The sequence below is a fragment of the Octopus sinensis genome, linkage group LG24 (genome assembly GCF_006345805.1).
Source record: "Octopus sinensis linkage group LG24, ASM634580v1, whole genome shotgun sequence".
In the NCBI taxonomy this organism is placed as follows: domain Eukaryota; kingdom Metazoa; phylum Mollusca; class Cephalopoda; order Octopoda; family Octopodidae; genus Octopus; species Octopus sinensis.
The window spans coordinates 16,644,005-16,663,035 of NC_043020.1; the positions used below are offsets into that span (position 1 = coordinate 16,644,005).

General features: G+C 36.0%; 1 protein-coding gene across 1 annotated transcript in view; it reads left to right on the top strand.

Annotated features, from left to right (window-relative positions):
- The window catches only part of LOC115224093 (syntaxin-binding protein 5), a 370,435-nt gene that overhangs the window by 112,164 nt on the left and 239,240 nt on the right, over window positions 1–19,031 (top strand). Inside the window, exon 5 of the mRNA XM_036513088.1 lies at window positions 14,541–14,604. Coding sequence (XP_036368981.1) covers window positions 14,541–14,604 — 64 coding nt within the window. The remainder of the gene's footprint in view (window positions 1–14,540; window positions 14,605–19,031) is intronic.

Sequence of the window (19,031 nt, forward strand, 5' to 3'; positions counted from 1 at the left end):
ATATATATATATAGGCGCAGGAGTGGCTGTGTGGTTAGTAGCTTGCTTACCAACCACATGGTTCTGGGTTCAGTCCCATTGCATGGCACCTTGGGCAAGGGTCTTCTACTATAGCTTCAGGCTGACCAAAGCCTTGTGAGTGGATTTGGTTGACGGAAACTGAAAGAAGCCCATCGTATATATGTATATGTTTGTGTGTCTGTGTTTGTCCCCCCAACATCGCTTGACAACCGATGCCCATGTATTTACATCCCTGTCACTTAGTGGTTCGGCAAGAGAGACCGATAGAATAAGTACTAGGCCTACAAAGAATAAGTCCTGGGGTCGATTTGCTCGACTAAAGGCGGTGCTCCAGCAAGGCCGCAGTCAAATGACTGAAACAAATAAAAAATACATATACACACACACACACACACACAAGTTAGCACATGAAGGCAAAACAAGGAGGAAAAAAATGGTTCTCGAATAGCAAAGGCAGAGTAATATGCTTTTATTAATACTGCAAAATTATCACAAGTTTCACATTGCCTGTTTGTCAGTTTTCATCACAACTGTCTGCCAAACGGGAACTTGAAACTCTGAGTAACAGTCTTGTGGTAATTTTGTAGCTTTAATAAAAGTGTGTGTATGAAGAGAGTGGAGGCGCAATGGCCCAGTGGTTAGGGCAGCGGAATCGCGGTTTCGATTCCCAGACCGGGCATTGTGAGTGTTTATTGAGCGAAAACACCTAAAAGCTCCACAAGGCTCCGGCAAGGGGTGGTGGTGAACCCTGCTGTACTTTTTCACCACAACTGTCTCTCACTCTTTCTTCCTGTTTCTCTTGTACCTGTATTTCAAGGAGCCAGCCTTGTCACACTCTGTGTCACGTTGAATCTCCTCGAGAACTACGTTATGGGTACACGTGTCTGTGGAGTGCTCAGCCACTTGCACGTTAATATCACGAGCAAGCTGTTCCGTTGATCGTATCAGCTGGGACCCTCATTGTCGAAACCGACGGAGTGCTCCTATATATATAGTATGAAGAGATTGAGGGAAAGAGAACCTTAAAATGTGATTCAATAGTGCTGGCTATAATTTGCCTTGATAATGTGTTAGCATATATTTTTGCTTATATTGACTGGTATTTTGTATCTCTTTTCTATATCTAAATATGCTGGCACAATAGAAATGATCATCAGTAATGTACAATGTAGTCAGCAATTGCAGATGGAATTTTCTCCATTCCTATTTTTGTTGTCCTGTTATTATTTTTATTGCATTTGTGTAACATTGTCCATTTTTTTTCCGTCCTTGTTTTTGTATATATTCGCTGCTTTCTTCCAAGGAATCTAATGCTCTTAGCTTAATTTTTCCTTGGGGCTGGCCAGATTGGAGCAATCTCGAGTATAATCAGCCAAAATTGCGAAGATAATCTGGTACTCGACTGAGGAAAGAAAACTTCGAATGACCCGTCCTTGTTTACTTTGTATCTGGATGTTTTGTTGTCCCATTTTTATATCACCTAACTGTCCGGATGTTTTGCGTTCTTGTCCCATTTTGTATTTTGTATATATATATATATATATATATATGTGTGTGTGTGTGTGTGTGTGTGTGTGTGTATACATACACACACACATGCATGTACAGGGTGGCCCAAAAGTAGCTTTACAGTTATTCAACTATCTCTTTTGCATTCATATATTAACAGTTTAGATCTTAATTATAAAAAAATAGGAAATCATTCTATGCTAATTTAGTTAATTTTGTCAAGCTCCCTTTTCAGTTTGTAAGAAATATAAGTGTAATAAAATGGTTTAAAAGAAATTTGAAGTGCCTACATGATAACCATAAACCTACTTTTGGGTCACCCTGTATATCTTTATATATAAAAGTGAAGTTGTGTGTCTGTCTCCTACGATTTAGATTCCTAACTACTCCCACATTTTGCAGTGCAGTTTAACCAAAAGCGGGTATCTTATAGTCGTGATTCATATCGAGCCCTTCTGGGTATTAGCGTGCGTCTACGATGAGTCTACGATTTAAAAAAAAATTTACCATCATTTTTCCCATTTTCAATACATTTTTTTTGCTATTATATAAGGGAAGTAACTCTCTAAAAATGCTTATATAGTTATTTCCCTTACAAACCCGAGCAACGCCAGGCGATACTGCTAGTGTGTATATATATATATATTGTTGATGTTATAAGAATCTATAATCTTTGAAGAGAACATGAAGCTTTTTGTTTTTTGAAACTAGATCTCAAAAGGCTTATAAAGATATAAACAACAGCACATAAATATTAGGTTGAAAACCAACTTTTGGATAGAAAACTTTGAGCAGCTTTTGACTTTTCTATCCAAAAGGAATTTTCAGCCCAATATTTACATGCTGTTATTTATAGCTTCATGTGCTTCAAGATCCAATTCCTAAAGAAAATTTGTTTATATAGGCACAGGCATGGCTGTGTGTTAAGAAGCTTACTTCCCATTCACATGGTTCCAAGTCCAGTCCCACTGCATGGCACCTTGGGTGCCATGCAGTGGGACTGAACCTGAAGCCATGTGCTTGGAAAGCAAACTTCTTACGAAACTTCACCCATACCTGCACCTGTATATGTCTGTGTGTATGGATGTAGGGCTCCAGTCTAGGTTTACTACATCTCTGCACTTGTATGCACAGGTCCGTACCAGATCTTTTGAGGAAGAGTGGCAGTTAACCATTCATATAAGACTCTCTCTTCTATGTGTCATTAATATTTATCTAAGAGAAAAGCCACTAAGTTAGGCTAGCTGACACATCTTGGCACCAGTGTCATTTGCAAGCATTGCATTAAGCTTGTACCTGGTGAAGAGGTATCTTGGTTATATAGAGGACAATGTCACACTTCCCTAAATTGTTTGTATTCAGATTGTCCAGTAAACTAACCTCTGCTCTTTTATCATTACAAATTGGAAGGGATTGATTCCTTTCTGAGACTCTTCCTATGACTCTTGACTCAACTCACTTGTACACACACGTGCATGAACAAATATACAGGTACATATACACAGATATATATATATATTATATATATATATATATATATATGTATATATGGATTAAGTATATATGTATACAAACACACACACATACACACACATACTCTTACACACACATACTCTTACCAACATGCTCACACATAGACACTCACATGCCCACATGCATTTACATGCACACATACTCATATACACACACCTACACACACACACCCATGCACACTCATATATTGAAATAAGGCAATCTCAGGAGACCATGAAATTTTAATTATAAGCAATGTCTACCATTTTTTTAATTCTTTCTTACACATGAATTGGTTGATTAGAATGTAATCACTCACACAAAAATATGGAAAAGAAGTATATGGCTTCTGCTGCTGAGTTTTAGAGCTCCTCATAGATTAACATCAGCCAGCCAGCTTCTAGTATAGCACTTAGGTTTCTACTTTGCTTATTATTATTGTTACCAGCCTTGCCTTACTAGCGGCACATGAAAAACATTTGAGCAAGGTCATTGCCAGTGCTGCTGGACTGGCTCCTGTGCAGGTGGCACGTAAAAACACCATTTGAGCGTGGCCGTTGCCAGTACCGCCTGACTGGCCCTCATGCTGGTGGCACGTAAAAGCACCCACTACACTCTCGGAGTGGTTGGCATTAGGAAGGGCATCCAGCTGCAGAAACTCTGTCAGATCAGATTGGAGTCTGGTGCAGCCATTTGGTCCACCAGTCCTCAGTCAAATCGTCCAACCCATACTAGCATGGAAAGCATACGTTAAACGATGATTATTATTATTATTATTATTATTGTTAAAGCAGCGAGCTGGCAGAATCATTAGTGCACTGGACAAAATGCTTAGAAGTATTTCGCCTGTCACTACATTCTGAGTTCAAATTCCGCCAAGGCCGACTTTGCCTTTCATCCTTTCAGAGTCAATAAATTAAGTACTAGTGAAATACTGGAGTCAATGTATTCAACTAGTCTCCTTTCCCCAAATTTTAGGCCTTGTGCCTTTAGTAGAAAAGGTTATTATTACCGTCATTATTAAGGTGGCTAGCTAGCAGAATTGTTATTGTGTCAGGTGATACGCTTAGTAGCATTTTTGTCCATCTTTTTATTTTCTGCGTTCAAACTCTGCTGAGGTCAACTTTACCTTTCATCCTATCATGGTTGATGAAATAAGTACCAGTTATGCACTGAGGTTGTTATAATTGACTAGGCCCCTCCCCACCCAAAATGTGCATATAATAGAAAGGATTATTATTATTATTATTGTTATTATTATTATTATTATTGTTATATATATTAGAGTGGCGAGCTAGCAGAATTATTAGCACACCAGGCTTAGTGGCATTTCATTTTTCTTTATGTTCTGAGTTCAAACTCTGCCAAGGTCACTTTTCCCTTTCATCCTTTCAGGGTCGATAAAATAAGTACCAGTTGAGCACTGGGGGTTGATGTACCTGACTATCCACCCCACACCAAAATTTCAGGCCTTGTGCCTACGGCAGAAAGGATTATTACTAGTTATGATATACAAAACAAACATAGGAGAAATTTCTGTAAACACAAGTTTATATCATTTGTTCCTATACACGTTTCACCATTGTGGTTCTCTGTAACATAATGCAATAAAATATTCCCCTGGTTAAACAACCAATTTCACTTGGGACATTCAATGCAGTTTTCTAAACAACCACAACGGTGATGTGTATTTACAAACATGATGTAACTTATATTTATTGTAATTTCTTGTCTACACACACACACGCGCGTATATATATATATATATATATATATTATCATCATCATCATTTAATGTCCATTTTCCATGCTGACACTGGTTGGAAGACTTGATAAGAACTGGTAGCTCCAAAGCCTGTTTTGGCTTGGTTTCTAATCCCAACCTCTTCAGAGAGTGCACTAGGTGCTTTTTATGTGGCACCAGCACCCACACCAATACCTTTTACGTAACACCTTAGTTTTAGTATCTCAATTCTGTCGTGGTGGGCAGGTCTTCTTGAGTACAGCAATGCACCACATATCTCAGTCCTCTGTCATTTCCTGCATGAGGCTCAAAGTTTTGAGATCAGGCTTCAGTAGTTTGTCCCAAGTTCTCCACATACCGAAATTTTTCTCTTTGCCTTCATAAAAAAGTATGTTTACCGTCATTGAGATTCTTATAGTAGCAGGAAAAGAATTTTTAACTCCTTTTTCTAATTTCGGTATGTGGTGAAGCAGTTAGCTGAACCCTAATTATAATTATGTGGATAATTTTACCTATAAAGGTTATTTTAATGTACTGATCTACTTGGTAAAATTGTTAATTAATTGATTAATTAATTAATTAATATAATTAATAAATTTTACCCTTCTATTATTAATTTAAAATTATATATATCACTAGCAACTTCATACAGGTTGTTGGTCTTATCAGAAAATACAAACTTCTTTTTAGGCCTTCTAAAGTTTCTAATATCGTATATTAGTTTGGTTTGAAAGAGGCTACTGTTGCCAGTTTCATGTAAATGGTACCCATGTTGTTGGCATGTAAAAGGCACTCATTACACTCTTGCAGTGGTTGGCATTAGGAGGGGCATCCAGCTATAAAACCCATGCCAATACAGGCAATTGGAACTTGGTGCAGCTCTCCAGTTTATCAGCTCCAGTCAAACTGTCTAACCCATACCAGCATAAATGGTGCTACATAAAAAGCACCCGTTGTGGTGTCATGTAAAAAGCACCCATGCTGGTGTCATATAGACACATACACACACACACAAACACACACACAAACACACACACATACATGCATATATGTAAGTGTGCATACATTTAAAGACACATGGTAATATATTCAGTCTGAGTTTCTGTACATAGATGTTATAAAGATAGCTAAATATTTTTGATTACTTTTGGAAGATTTGAATAATGCAATTACTACAAATGAAAATAATTTTGTCTATTTTGATGAATTTTTGGCACAGGAATAAAAAGTTATCTCAAAAATGATAAACAATTTGTCTTCTGTTTTTTCTTCCCCTTCTCCTGCAGAAAAATTTTGTAATTATTAGAAAAAGTATTTAAAAACCATTGCTTCATTAAAAATAATTAGATGTATCTGTTATTTACATATATTCAAAGAATATTCCTCATTCTCTTGTGAAATTAACAGAACTCAAGTGTAGTATAAGTTAATTTGGAAACAAAAATAGTGATTAAATTCACTTGTTAATGAATAAGTATTTAGTTCATCAGAAAACTCAGTATTTATATACCAATAGAATATATACTTGTATGTGGATTTGCATGTGTGTGTGTGTATATATATATATATATATATATATATATATATATATTTCTTTACTACACACAAGGGGCTAAACATAGAGGGGACAAACAAGGACAGACAAAGGGATTAAGTTGATTACATCGACCCAGTGCGAAACTGGTACTTTTTTTATCGACCCCGAGAGGATGAAAGGCAAAGTCGACCTCGGCGGAATTTGAACTCAGAACATAATGGCAGATGAAATACGGCTACGCATTTCGTCCGGCTTGCAAACATTTCTGCCAGCTCGATATATTTCAAGAAGTGGTGTGTCACCATTCCTTAGACTGAGCCATAATGTTTTGGTTCATAATCCTCATTTAACCTCCATTTTTCATGTTGTCATAGGTTGGATGGTTTGACAGGAGCTAGTCAGCCAGTGAGCTATCCAGGTTCCAACTGTCTATTTTGGCATTGATTCTATAGCTGGTTGCCCTTCCTAACACCAGCCACTTTACAGAGTGTACTGGATGCTTTTTACATGCTACCAACATGTGTGCTGCCATGTGGTACCAGCACGAGTGCTTTTTATAGAGCATTGGCATGTGTGTTCTTATTGTGACATCAGCATGAGTGCATTCTATATGGCACCGGCACAAGTGTTTTTCTATGTGACACCAGCACAAGTGCTTTTCTATATGGCACCAGCACAAACGCTTTTCTCTGACACCAGCACAGGTGCTTTTCTCTGTGATACCAGCACAGGTACTTTTCTATGTGACACCAGCACAGGTGCTTTTTCCACATGGCACCATCACAGGTGCTTTTCTATGTAGCACCAGCGCAGGTGCTTATTCTACATGGCACCAGCACAGGTGCTTTTCTATGTGACACCATCACAGGTGCTTATTCTACATGGCACCAGCACAGGTGCTTTTCTATGTAGCACCAGCTCATGTGCTTTTTACCTGCTACAGACAGATACTTTTCTATATGATACCAGTATGGGTGCTTTTTACATGACACCACAATGGGTCCTTTTTATGTGGCACCAGCACCTGTGAGCCTGCAAAACAAAGACCTCTCAGCTGAGAGAGTGGGGGACATGGCCAGGGAAAAAAAACGTCCTCATTGACTTCAAATGCTTCCAGCAGATCAGAGCAGATTTCCTTCCACTATCTTTTGTAATGCATTGTTATTACAGTCCAACTGTGCAGCAACCTTACTGAATCTCATTTGTCCATTTGCTGGTGATTCCCATCTGTGATCACAGTTGATGAACTCCCACTTCATTTCTCATCTTCCATTCTGGTTCCTCCTTCCCTTGAACTTCATCCATTTGTGCACGTTGTTCTTGCCAGTGGTGCCATCTCCTTAAACAACATGAAGCCTCCTGTAGGTGTTGTACAGCCTTCATACTTCTTCATCAAGAACTCAGTGACTACACATTGCTTCTGGTTACAACCCATTACTTGCCTGCTATGAGGAAGAACAGATATTGTAGAGGAAGAATTACTCTACCAACATGTGCAGTTTGAATGACTTGTGTTGCTTAAAACATATGTTATTCCTACTAAGGGGCTAAACATAGAGGGGTCAAACATGGACAGACATAGGTATTAAGTCGATTATATCGACCCCAGTGCTTAACTGGTACTTAATTTATCGACCCCGAAAGGATGAAAGGCAAAGTCGACCTCGGCGGAATTTGAACTCACAACGTAACGGCAGCCAAAATACCGCTAAGCATTTCACCCGATGTGCTAACGATTCTGCTAGCTCGCCGCCTTTTTTTATACAACCCTCATACATAACGTGTAGCATGGGTATGTAGTTAACAAATTTGCTTCATAACCATGTAGTTGTGGTTGCAATCTTATTCCACAGTGCCTTGGGCAACTGTTTTTATATTATAACCCTGGGCTGACCAATGGCTTGTGAACAGAATTGATAGACAGAAATTGTATGAAAGCCCATTGAATACATAGACAGTTAGATAGATGTGTCTCATACACTTATGCCAGCATGCATATTCTTTTATTCTTTTACTTGTTTCAGTCATTTGGCTGGAGCACTGCCTTTAGTCAAAAAAAATCAACACCAGGACTTATTCTTTGTAAGCCTGGTACTTATTCTATTGGCTTCTTTTGTCGAACTGCTAAGTTACGGGGACGTAAACACACCAACATCAGTTGTCAAATGATGGTAGGGGGACAAACAAAGACACACACATAAATATATACAATCAGCTTCTTTCAGTTTCTGTCTACCAAATCCACTCATAAGGCTTTGGTTGGCCCAAGGCTATAGTATAAGGCACTTGCCTAAGGTGCCATGCAGTGGGACTGAACCCAGAACCATGCAGTTGGGAAGCGAGTCTCTTACCACACAGCCATGCTTGTGACTAGCCTATGTGCATGAATGTTGACATCCCATGGTTCAACTTATCACTATCTGAATAATACAGTGATATGATTTATTCTTTTACATGTTTCGGTCGTTTGACTGCAGCCATGCTGGAGCACCACCTTAAAAACTATTCACCCGACGTGATGTTTAAATTTCTTGTTGACATTACAACTGGTCATTCTATTATTAAACTAGTTTAGTGGAATAAAAACAAATCCTTGAAAACAGTTAACTTCAGTATAAATAATAATAATGAAATTATTGTATACAGTGCTAAGGTGCACCACAACTTGTCAAAAATGTGTATAAAGCATATGCTGTAATGTACAAATGTCTGGAAAGCGAACAATGTATGAGTCAGATACATGCTTGTGTGTGTATGGAGGGGAGAAAATCAGGTGTAGTGTTGGCGAATCTCAGGAAGCATGGAAGTTTTGAAGGATGCAGTGCTCCGACAACTAACAACTAATGCTGGCAGTTTGTTCCATGCTTCAGCAACTCTTAGCGTGAAAAAATGTTTCCGAAAGTCATGGGGGCTGTGTTGTTTTCTGACTTAGTAAACATGTCCACAGGTGGAGTTTGAAAAGGTGCTCAGAGCTGTTGTTAGTAAGATATTATTAGTGTGATTTGAACTCAGAATGTAAAGAACCTGAACAATTATTACAGGGCATTTTCCAATACTGTAGTGATTTTGTCCATCCACCACCTTCAGCAAGCGATTAAATATAAAAATAGAATATAACAGTCTGAGATAAGTAAAGTTTCTTTTTTTTTTTTTTTGTAGTTATGTTCATATGAAGATGGTAAATCAATTACTAACAAGAAAATAATGATTCAGTACAAGAAAATAGCTGTTCTCCTAATAAATAGTCTGGAAATTTTCTAGACAAGGGAGAGGTGGGCAGTTATGTTGTCAAAACAATACAAAGAAAAAGCAAAAATGAACTTTGAAATAAATTCTTACACTCAGTTTAAAACCATGTGAATAACGTGTTATCAAAGTCCTTGTTTTCATTGCATTTTGTTTTTCTGGTGAATTGATAGACTCTCATATATCAAACAAATAAATTTTAAAATACTTAGAAGTAAAAAAAAGCAAATAAGAGAAAATACTTCAATAATCCATCAAATTTTCAAGATTTTGACCTTTGTGTCTTTTAAAACAAAATTAAGAATATGAATCACTTTATGGTTATTGTCTGTTTCAATATTTATTTATTCTGTTCACTGCAAAACAGTCTAGCCTTTCCTCTGTTGATGTTTATATAGTTATCTTCAGTTCTGTCAATTATTCGTGAAAAGAAAGCAATTTATGTGGCATTCTAAATGTTGATTTAATATCCGTTCAACATTGCACAGTGTATTCTTCTCAGCAAATCTTTTGAAATCTCCCCGTGAATATAATTCAAATATTTTGTGTCTGATGCCTGCTTTATGAGGAATTCTTGGCAGCATCTTATTGAGATTTAGTTTCCATTGCTGATTCCACCATTCCCTTAGAAAATAGTTGCAGCTTTTCTACATTGTCTCAGTCCTACTTCCACAGACATATTGACCATTCATGACAGAACTGCATTTTTCTTTTCCTGCTGTTTTCAAAAACACCTGACTACTTATTTATGTACATTATCATTATTTGATTTTTAAATCTTTATATATAAAAGTGAAGTTGTGTGTCTGTCTCCTACGATTTAGATTCCTAACTACTCCCACATTTTGCGGTGCAGTGTAACCATCTTATAGTCGTGATTCATATCAAGCCCTTCTGGGTATTAGCGCGCATCTACGATGAGTCTACGATTTAAAAAAAAAATTACCATCATTTTTTCCCATTTTTAATGCATTTTTTTGCTATTATATAAGGGAAGTAACTCTCTAAAAATGTATTATTAAATCTCAGAACGTAAAAAGCTACAGTTACACTCCCCCTTTGTGGTTAGCCATATTGAGATGGCTATTATACTTTACATCTCTAAAAATGCTTATATAGTTATTTCCCTTACAAACCCGAGCAACGCCGGGCGAAACTGCTAGTAATAAATAAACTTTCCTATCTCTTTCTTTGACTAGTTCACTTCAAATCTTACTACAGCCTTTATGCTAAGATCAAATCTTCTCACAGTCATTGTGTCCCACCACAGTGTAAGCTATAGAACTCTTCTTGCTGCAGCCTACATCATTGATACCAGATTCCTTCTTTATAATTTGAGTGGTTAACAGCAGAAAAGGCACCAGACTATCAAACATTTGTGCCAGAAATAATACAGATCCTTTTTATTTTTTACTAACTTCAGTCATTAAGATGACAGCCATGCTGGGGCAATGCCTTGAAGAAGGAATTAACCTCAGTACTTCTTTTTTTTTCTTTTTTACATTTGCTAATTATTCTATCGTTCCCTTTTGCTGAACAGCTAAGTTATGGGGACATAAACAAACTAACACCAGCTGACAAGCACAGACACAAAGACATATGCATATAGATATATACAGGGTGGTGCAAAAGTAGGTATACAGTTATGAAAAAAAAAAAGAAAACATGTACAATTCTCGTTTATATTTATCAAAAGAATTAAAACTTAGAATGGAAATATTATAGTTATAATAAATGTATTGTTATGGTTAGTGACACTGAAAATATAAAAAATGAGGCTAATTAATTTAATGTGCTAATCATTTTAATGAATTAAGTATTATAACATTGCTGTTATACTTACTGTATACCTACTTTTGCACCCACCTATATACATATATATAGATAGATAGATAGACAGACAGATATGTAGACATAGAAGAGATAGATAGACAGATGTGTAGACAGAGAAGGTAGGTAGGTACATACGTACATGTACGATTGACTTCTTTTAGTTTCTGTCTACCAAATCCTCTCATAAGACTTTGGTCAGCTCAAAAGATACTTGCCCGAGTGATACTGAGCACAGAACCATTGTGGTCAGGAAGTAGGCTTCTTACCACACAGTGATGAGATTAAGAGAAGTGTCTTCCTCTTTTCTATTTTCGCATGGGGAATTAATGTAAGAAAATAGAATAAAAACGTGAATTCATTTTGCAAGTTTCTTGACGTGAAACCATGTGTTGAAACAGATATTGTTATATTTCGGGATGGTCATTTTTTCCCCTTTCCTGCCAAATAAACACAGGCACTATATATTTATTTTTCATTTGTTTATTAATATTCTTATGTCCATTGTCTGGAAATCTTTTGTCATACATATGTGACCTCTTCAGTGATCCTTTCTATCCATGTGTATCCTCCTGCTCTACCAAGTCCATTCTGTCCTTCTAACATCATAGAACAATAATAAACGAGTGAAAAATGAATATACAGTGTGTGTGTTTATTTGGAAAAAAAAAAATGACCATCCCAAAATATAACAATAGAATAAAAACAATTACCAAGGAAAGCCTAAAGATAACAAGTTCAGTCTCTGAAAATACTTGCCATCATGAGTTCCTGACAACACTAGCTCACCGTTTTCTTTGTCCCATCATGCATCATTGCATCTTCTTTTTGCTGTCTGCATTTAATCAATACTCTTGTTTCTCCTTCGTCTATTTGTTGGCTATCTTTAACACCCAGCCTTTTTGTTCTACATTCAACAGATTATACATTTCTATAAACATCCTTTGGGTTCACTTTATATATTATACCACAATAAACATTCTGTTTGTTGTGTCTTCTTTATATGTATGTATGTATATTACATACCAAGAAGTCTGTTATCAATATATCTTTCTAAATGTTTTCCTTTCATTCTTTGGCTCTCGTCATATTATCGTTAGTTCTATCTACAGTACTTCAGTAACCATTTGTATAAAAAACCACTTCCCCACTTCACCAACCAGTAAGTCCTCTCAGAGCTTCTGATACTGTTGTTACAGTTACTCATGCTTCAGCTAAACTTTTCTCTTCTAGTCAATTTAAACTGTTGTTTCTTTAGGTTTTGACTTTCTTTTCTCAGCTACCTTTCTGTGTTCATAAAATTTGTTCATATGCCATAAGAAGAGATAAATTCTTGATAAAATTCTAGGATTTTTTTCTATTTTATTTTATTTTATTCTAACACAAAGCCGTCTCCAGTTTCCTTAAATTTCAACTTTGTTTTCTTTCCTTGTTCTACTGACTTGTATTTTATTTATCGGATTAGTTTAAACATTTGTGTATGAAGCTAGTAAACCATGACAGAGTGGAGAAGGCATATAACAACAACAACAACCCAAACATGAAAGAATAAACTAAAAATATAAACATGAAAACTAGAAAGAAGAAATAAAAATAGAAAGAAGAAAAATTAAATGTATGTTCCTGTAAATGCTTCACGGATGAATTATTTTGAACCATATTTTTTTCTTTCTTTTCATGTTTGAATGATGTGGTTGTATATTTGAACCTCTCGCTCAGATCAGTAAAGTGCAACGTCTGTGATTGGGTTTCAACTTGCAACACTGTGGAATCAGGTTATATGTATCACATTGGCAGGGTGCAGTACAATGTGCTGATGTCTGTGGCGGCTGTGTTTGAATTGTTGATATTGTATAGTCAATATCCAATCTCTTAACTACTTAACTATAAAGTAAATAGTTGGATCCTAGGAAACTATTTTCTCTTCTCTGTCTCTCTCTCTCTCTAACTCTTTCTCTCTCTAACTCTCTTTCCCCTCTCTATCTCTCCCTCCCCCTCTCTCTCTGAATCTTCTTGGCATCTTCAGCAAATATCATTCTTTGATAGTAAACCAATTTATTTCAATCTTGAACTATTCCTGCTTAACAATAGCATTGCTGTTGTCATCATTTAAAATGATTTATATCTTAATCTCAGGATAAATATGGGTGCCTGTATTATCAAATAAGCTTTATGCTAGGAAAGAAAAATGTGATTTGTGCATTTAATATATATTTTAGCAAGATATGAAATGAGATAGTTAAAAACAAGCACCTAGTGTTAGGCTTAACCACGATATAGCATATGTACAGCTGTACATACCTATCCAACCCTTCTTACAATGCCAAAGTGGAACATTAAGCATTTTGTTACCATGTGGCACGTAATCCGATCGTGGCCGTTGCCAGCCTCGCCTGGCCGCCGTGCCGGTGGCACGTAAAAAGCACCATCCGATTGTGGCCGTTTGCCAGCGTCGTCTGGCACCTGTGCCAGTGGCACGTAAAAAGCACCCACTACACTTGTGGAGTGGTTGGCGTTAGGAAGGGCATCCAGCCGTAGAAACCTTGCCAGATCAGACTGGGCCTGGTGCAGCCTACTGGCTTCCCAGACCCCAGTTGCACCGTCCAACCCATGCTAGCATGGAAAGTGGATGCTAAATGATGATGATGATGATGATGATGATGATTTCTGTTGAGATACTTTGCCTTTGTTTCAGTTAATTTTTGAATATTTAAGAATTTAGTAAAATAACTTTCTTATTAAGCTGATGTCTGGAACAAATTAACAAAATTTTGATAGAAGATTATAATTTAAATCACTTTCGAACAGTAAGTTTGTGTTGTAGAACCAAGGACAGTCTCAGGTGGGTCGCATTATGGCTCCTGAGTTGGTTTATTAGGCCAATATTAGCATAAAATCCACAGATATAGTATGGGGCAGGGGGATGTAATAGGAGGGTCGAGACATGGTAGGACCTTCACTTTTGGCACATCCTTCCTCTCTTTAGTTCTAGAAACATCTAGAAACTACTCCCTGATACTCTGTCACTTTTGCTACATCGTACCTCTGCAATCTATCTACGATATTCTATTTCTATGTATGAAATTGTTTGTGTTTAAAATTACCTTAATGACCCACTGTACATATTTGTCTCATTTGCAGGTCACGAAAAACCCATCCAGGCCCAGTTGTGCACCTTGAAGACAATCCCATAGACCCCAGTAGGGTAAGTTTGCCTTTTAATATATTACTGTCTATCAAAGAAGTATGAAAAGTGGTGTAACTGGGAAAGCATTCAGTGGTGGCAGTATTTTAAGGCTGTATCACTACATTAATATATGAATTTGTAATTCTTTTCCTTCACCCCTTTAATTCTCTATATCATTTGTACTCTCTGTAAATTAGACCTTTTTATCTGTATACATATATACATTTTTTGTATTTCATATATTTGATATACTTTGTATATTGACCTGCCTAACTTGCTTATCCTTACATTTACTCATATACCCACTCAAGCTTAAATCTCTTGAGCTCTACTAAGTGTATTCTATATGGAGAATATCTGGATCTTATCTATCAATTATAAATTATTACTAGTCATACCTGTCATTACACTTCTGGATAACAACTTAGTCAAGAGGAAATGGATCCTTCAGCAAAAACCTACTACAATGATCACATGGATATGCTCAACATATTTTTTTCTTGAAATAACTTTTAATTCTATTTTCACACATTCTTTCTGTCACTGTATTTTTCTCTCAACAACCACCTATCTTTATAGGGAAAGTTTTTTTAAAGTTTGTGTTGCATTGTCTAATGTTGAAAGACACAGACACACATACACAAATACATACAGAAATACTCACACACTAACAGCCGAAAAAATAACTTTATGTATTATACATACACATATAATTACTATTATTTCTTTTTTTTTTTTTTTGAAGTCAGTATTGCATTGTGTTGACAGACTTGCAATTAAAACTCCTGCATTTTGGAGTCCATAAAATAAGTACCAGTTGAGTTCTGGGATCAATGTAATTGACTTGACCCTCCCTCAAAATTTCACGCCTTGTGTCCATTGTAGAAAGGATTATTATTATTATTATTATTTTTTTTTTTTTTTTTTTTTATTAATACTAATAATAATAATGTTATTATTTCTTCTAAAAATGACATTTGAATTAATTCAGCTAGTAGAAAATCAGATAATTAATAGTGTGTTGTCACAAGTATAGCCATGTGGTTCTGAAATTTGCTTCACAACCATGTGATGCCACACACATCTTTGGACCAGTGTCTCATTATACATAGTCTCAGACAAACTAAATTGTTGCGTGTGGAATATGGAGATGAAAACCATAGAGACCAGAGGGAGTTTTACTTGATCTTTTAGCATGCCATATTTAACAATTTTTTGTCATATTTCTGTTTAAAAACACTGCCTTTATTCTAAATAATTTAGAAAATAATTAGAAGTTTAGTAAAATAGCTTTGCCATTATGAATCTTGTGTTTGAAACATAAATTAATATCAAATTTCGGTGGAAGCTTTTAATTTTGTTGTTGTATTTGGAAATGGTCATCTTTTGACAATTAAACACATGCACTATTTATATGGTCTTCATTTTAGTTTCAGTATTATTATTTTTAGATTTTTACGGAGATGTACTTGCATAGCAAGTAACCTGATCAGAGATCGTGTGCTGGAACAAAAACAATTGCAGTGGGGAAGGTGTTTATAAGCCATTTAAGAAACACACAAAAACCGTTAGATTCACTTCAACATTTAAATTTAATTTGCCAAAATATTTTCATTGCTTTGAGACCGCGACCTGTTCACTGACAAAATTCCATGCTAGGTCGCAGTCTCTAAGCGATGAAAATATTTTGACAAATCAAATTTAAATGTTGAAGTGAATCTAACGGTTTTTGTGTGTTTCTTAAATGGCTTATAAACACCTTCCACGCTGCAATTATTTTCAGTTTGTCAAATTTCTTTCGTCACACATTCTATGATCTCTTTAGCGACTTTCTGTCCCAAATGGCTCTTCTTCACAGAACCAGAAACAGTTTCTGCTAGGTTGGTACCCAAAGAGTTAAGCTGTCATACAGTTTAAAACCACCACATGACTCTTGAATGCCTGCAGTGATGTCCACTCTGATGTTTGTTTTACTAAGTAACAGTAACTTATTGTGGTAAACTACTTCGGTTTTTCCACTTGTTTCCTCTTCATTCCAGAGAAAGAAATCAATATTGTAGCTTCAAACCAAAACTGAATTTTATCCAGCTATTCTCCTCAAGAAATCTCATAAATTGATTAAACAATTTATCTCTGTCTTGCTCACTCTATCTGGTAGCTTGCCAGAATTTACTAATGAAACCATGGAACACTTAGAATCATTAAACTCAATCATACTGAAAGCACAGTCTCCTTCTATTATCTATTCATTAAAGCAGCGAAGAGAACAACACTACGGTTTCCTGGTACTAAATCTTAATTTCTTACTAACCTTTTATACAAATATTTTCTGACTGCAATCATTTTCCATTGATTTCTTACAGTAATTTATAATTGGATATCAATGGATGTGGGCTTTTTTTTTTTATTTCATTTTGCTAATAAAAAAAACCCCAAAAAACTAAAGCTTCAGATAACAGTTTGTGAATAATTTGTCACGATTCCACTTGTGCAGCAGTCAATAAGTAACATACAGAGATATAGTTCACTGCAGCAAACGGTGGGGAAACTGTGTAATTGCCAGGTGTTGTTTGAAATCATCTTGTCGAGGTCAACTTGTGCCACATGCATCAGGGAAGGCTAACTTTTACTTTACATATATTACATGAAGACTTTAATGGTGACCTGACAACTCGTGAATTTTTCAGAGCTTTATTTACTTGTAAATACCACAGAATTAGTTCTAATGAATGGCTTTTACAAATATTTTCCAATGTGGTATTTCTTTACGATACTGTAGCTTGTTTAAAGTGTTTAGTAATGGTTGTGTTACAGTATATTCATCATTCATAGTATTTAAACTTTGCTGGCATGTTAAGTTTATTTGTTGTGTTTCAATTACTATGCACAAGTTTTTACTTTAATCACACATACTGTCTCTCTTCCATTACTCCACCTAACAGTGTCTCTCCTATTTCTTCCTAGCTCATTCAGTTTCCCTCTTCGTGCTCTCACTTCTTTCTCCCTCTTACTCTACTTCATCTCTTATTTCCACTTTGTCAATTACAATGCTCTGAATGAACAGAATCAACATAGAGTGATGACAGTCTTTTTGTCTTGTGTGACGCAAAGCAACCTAACTTGTGTTGGTGTCATGATAAAATGTACCCAGTACACTCCGTAAAGTTGTTTGTAAATAAACAGATAAAACATTGGGTCAAGAGAAGATTTTAGGATTGTTTCATTCTAGTGTCACTCTGTAAAATGGTTGATATTAGGAAGGGTATCCAGCCATAGAAACCATTCCAAAGAATAGAATGTTTGAGCAAGATGTGGTTTTCCTACCCATCTAGTATGGCAGTAACTCCAAATAAGAACTTGGGACTGTACAAACCCATCCAAAGCATGCCATCTTGTAAAGCGAATGTAAAATTAAGATGATGGCACACACAAACTCCATGTGAAGTTCTTTGAGGTCCATGTGTTTTGCTTTGGTCAGAGTGTAACTGCATTACCCTAATTGTCGCTGTTGGTGACACAGATATAACTCACTCATTAAAATATTTAAATAATGTTTCTTGCCATGACTAACCCAGCTGTTATTATTCTAAATTCTCTTAGAATATAGTCTTCATTTTGGTATTGCAGCTACTGCTACACTGGGCTGTTTGAGCAACCATAAAGAATTTCCCTTTTTGTCTCATTAATAATGAAGTAATCATATTGGAACAATTTATAACATATATAATATTTTGGGTGAAACTATTTCCAGTAAAATTGTTCAAGTTCTAGAAAGGAAGGCTATATTGTTAATTTTTTTATTATTTAGTTCATTTATAATTTATTTTTCCAGCAATTAAATTCTTTAAATTTCTCTGATGAAACCCATGAAATTGTTTAATAAGGATAACTTAAGACAGGAGGAATGATATTAAATATTCACAATGGACTTCTTTCAGTTTCTGTCCACCAAATTCACTCATAAGGCTTTGATCTGCCTGAGACTATAGTAGGAGACACTTGCCCAAGTTGCCATGCAGTGGAACTGAATCCAGAACCACAGGCTTCTTACCACACGACCACACCTGTGTGTAAAGTATTGTCCCATCCTTTTTAGAGTAATGGTAAGAAAATGAAATGATATCACAATAATTTCAAAATATCTATTTTATCACATGAAGACATTGAATTCTTGTTGAATTTGCTTTGATAAAACTGTGTAACAGGTTTTGTCCTTGGGTAGTAACTTTTATTTCCCATTTGTTTACTCCTTGAAAGTATGAAAAATGTTTCATATTTCCTTCAAACTTTGCTTTTGCTGCAATATTTATTCAAACCCCAAAGAATCCCTCTGAACACATGGCTATGATGCTTCCCCACTACACCTGCTCAAGATCAGAGATGCACATATTGGAATAGACACACTTTGAAATCTGTCTTTAGAAAATTGTTGCTGAGAATAAAGA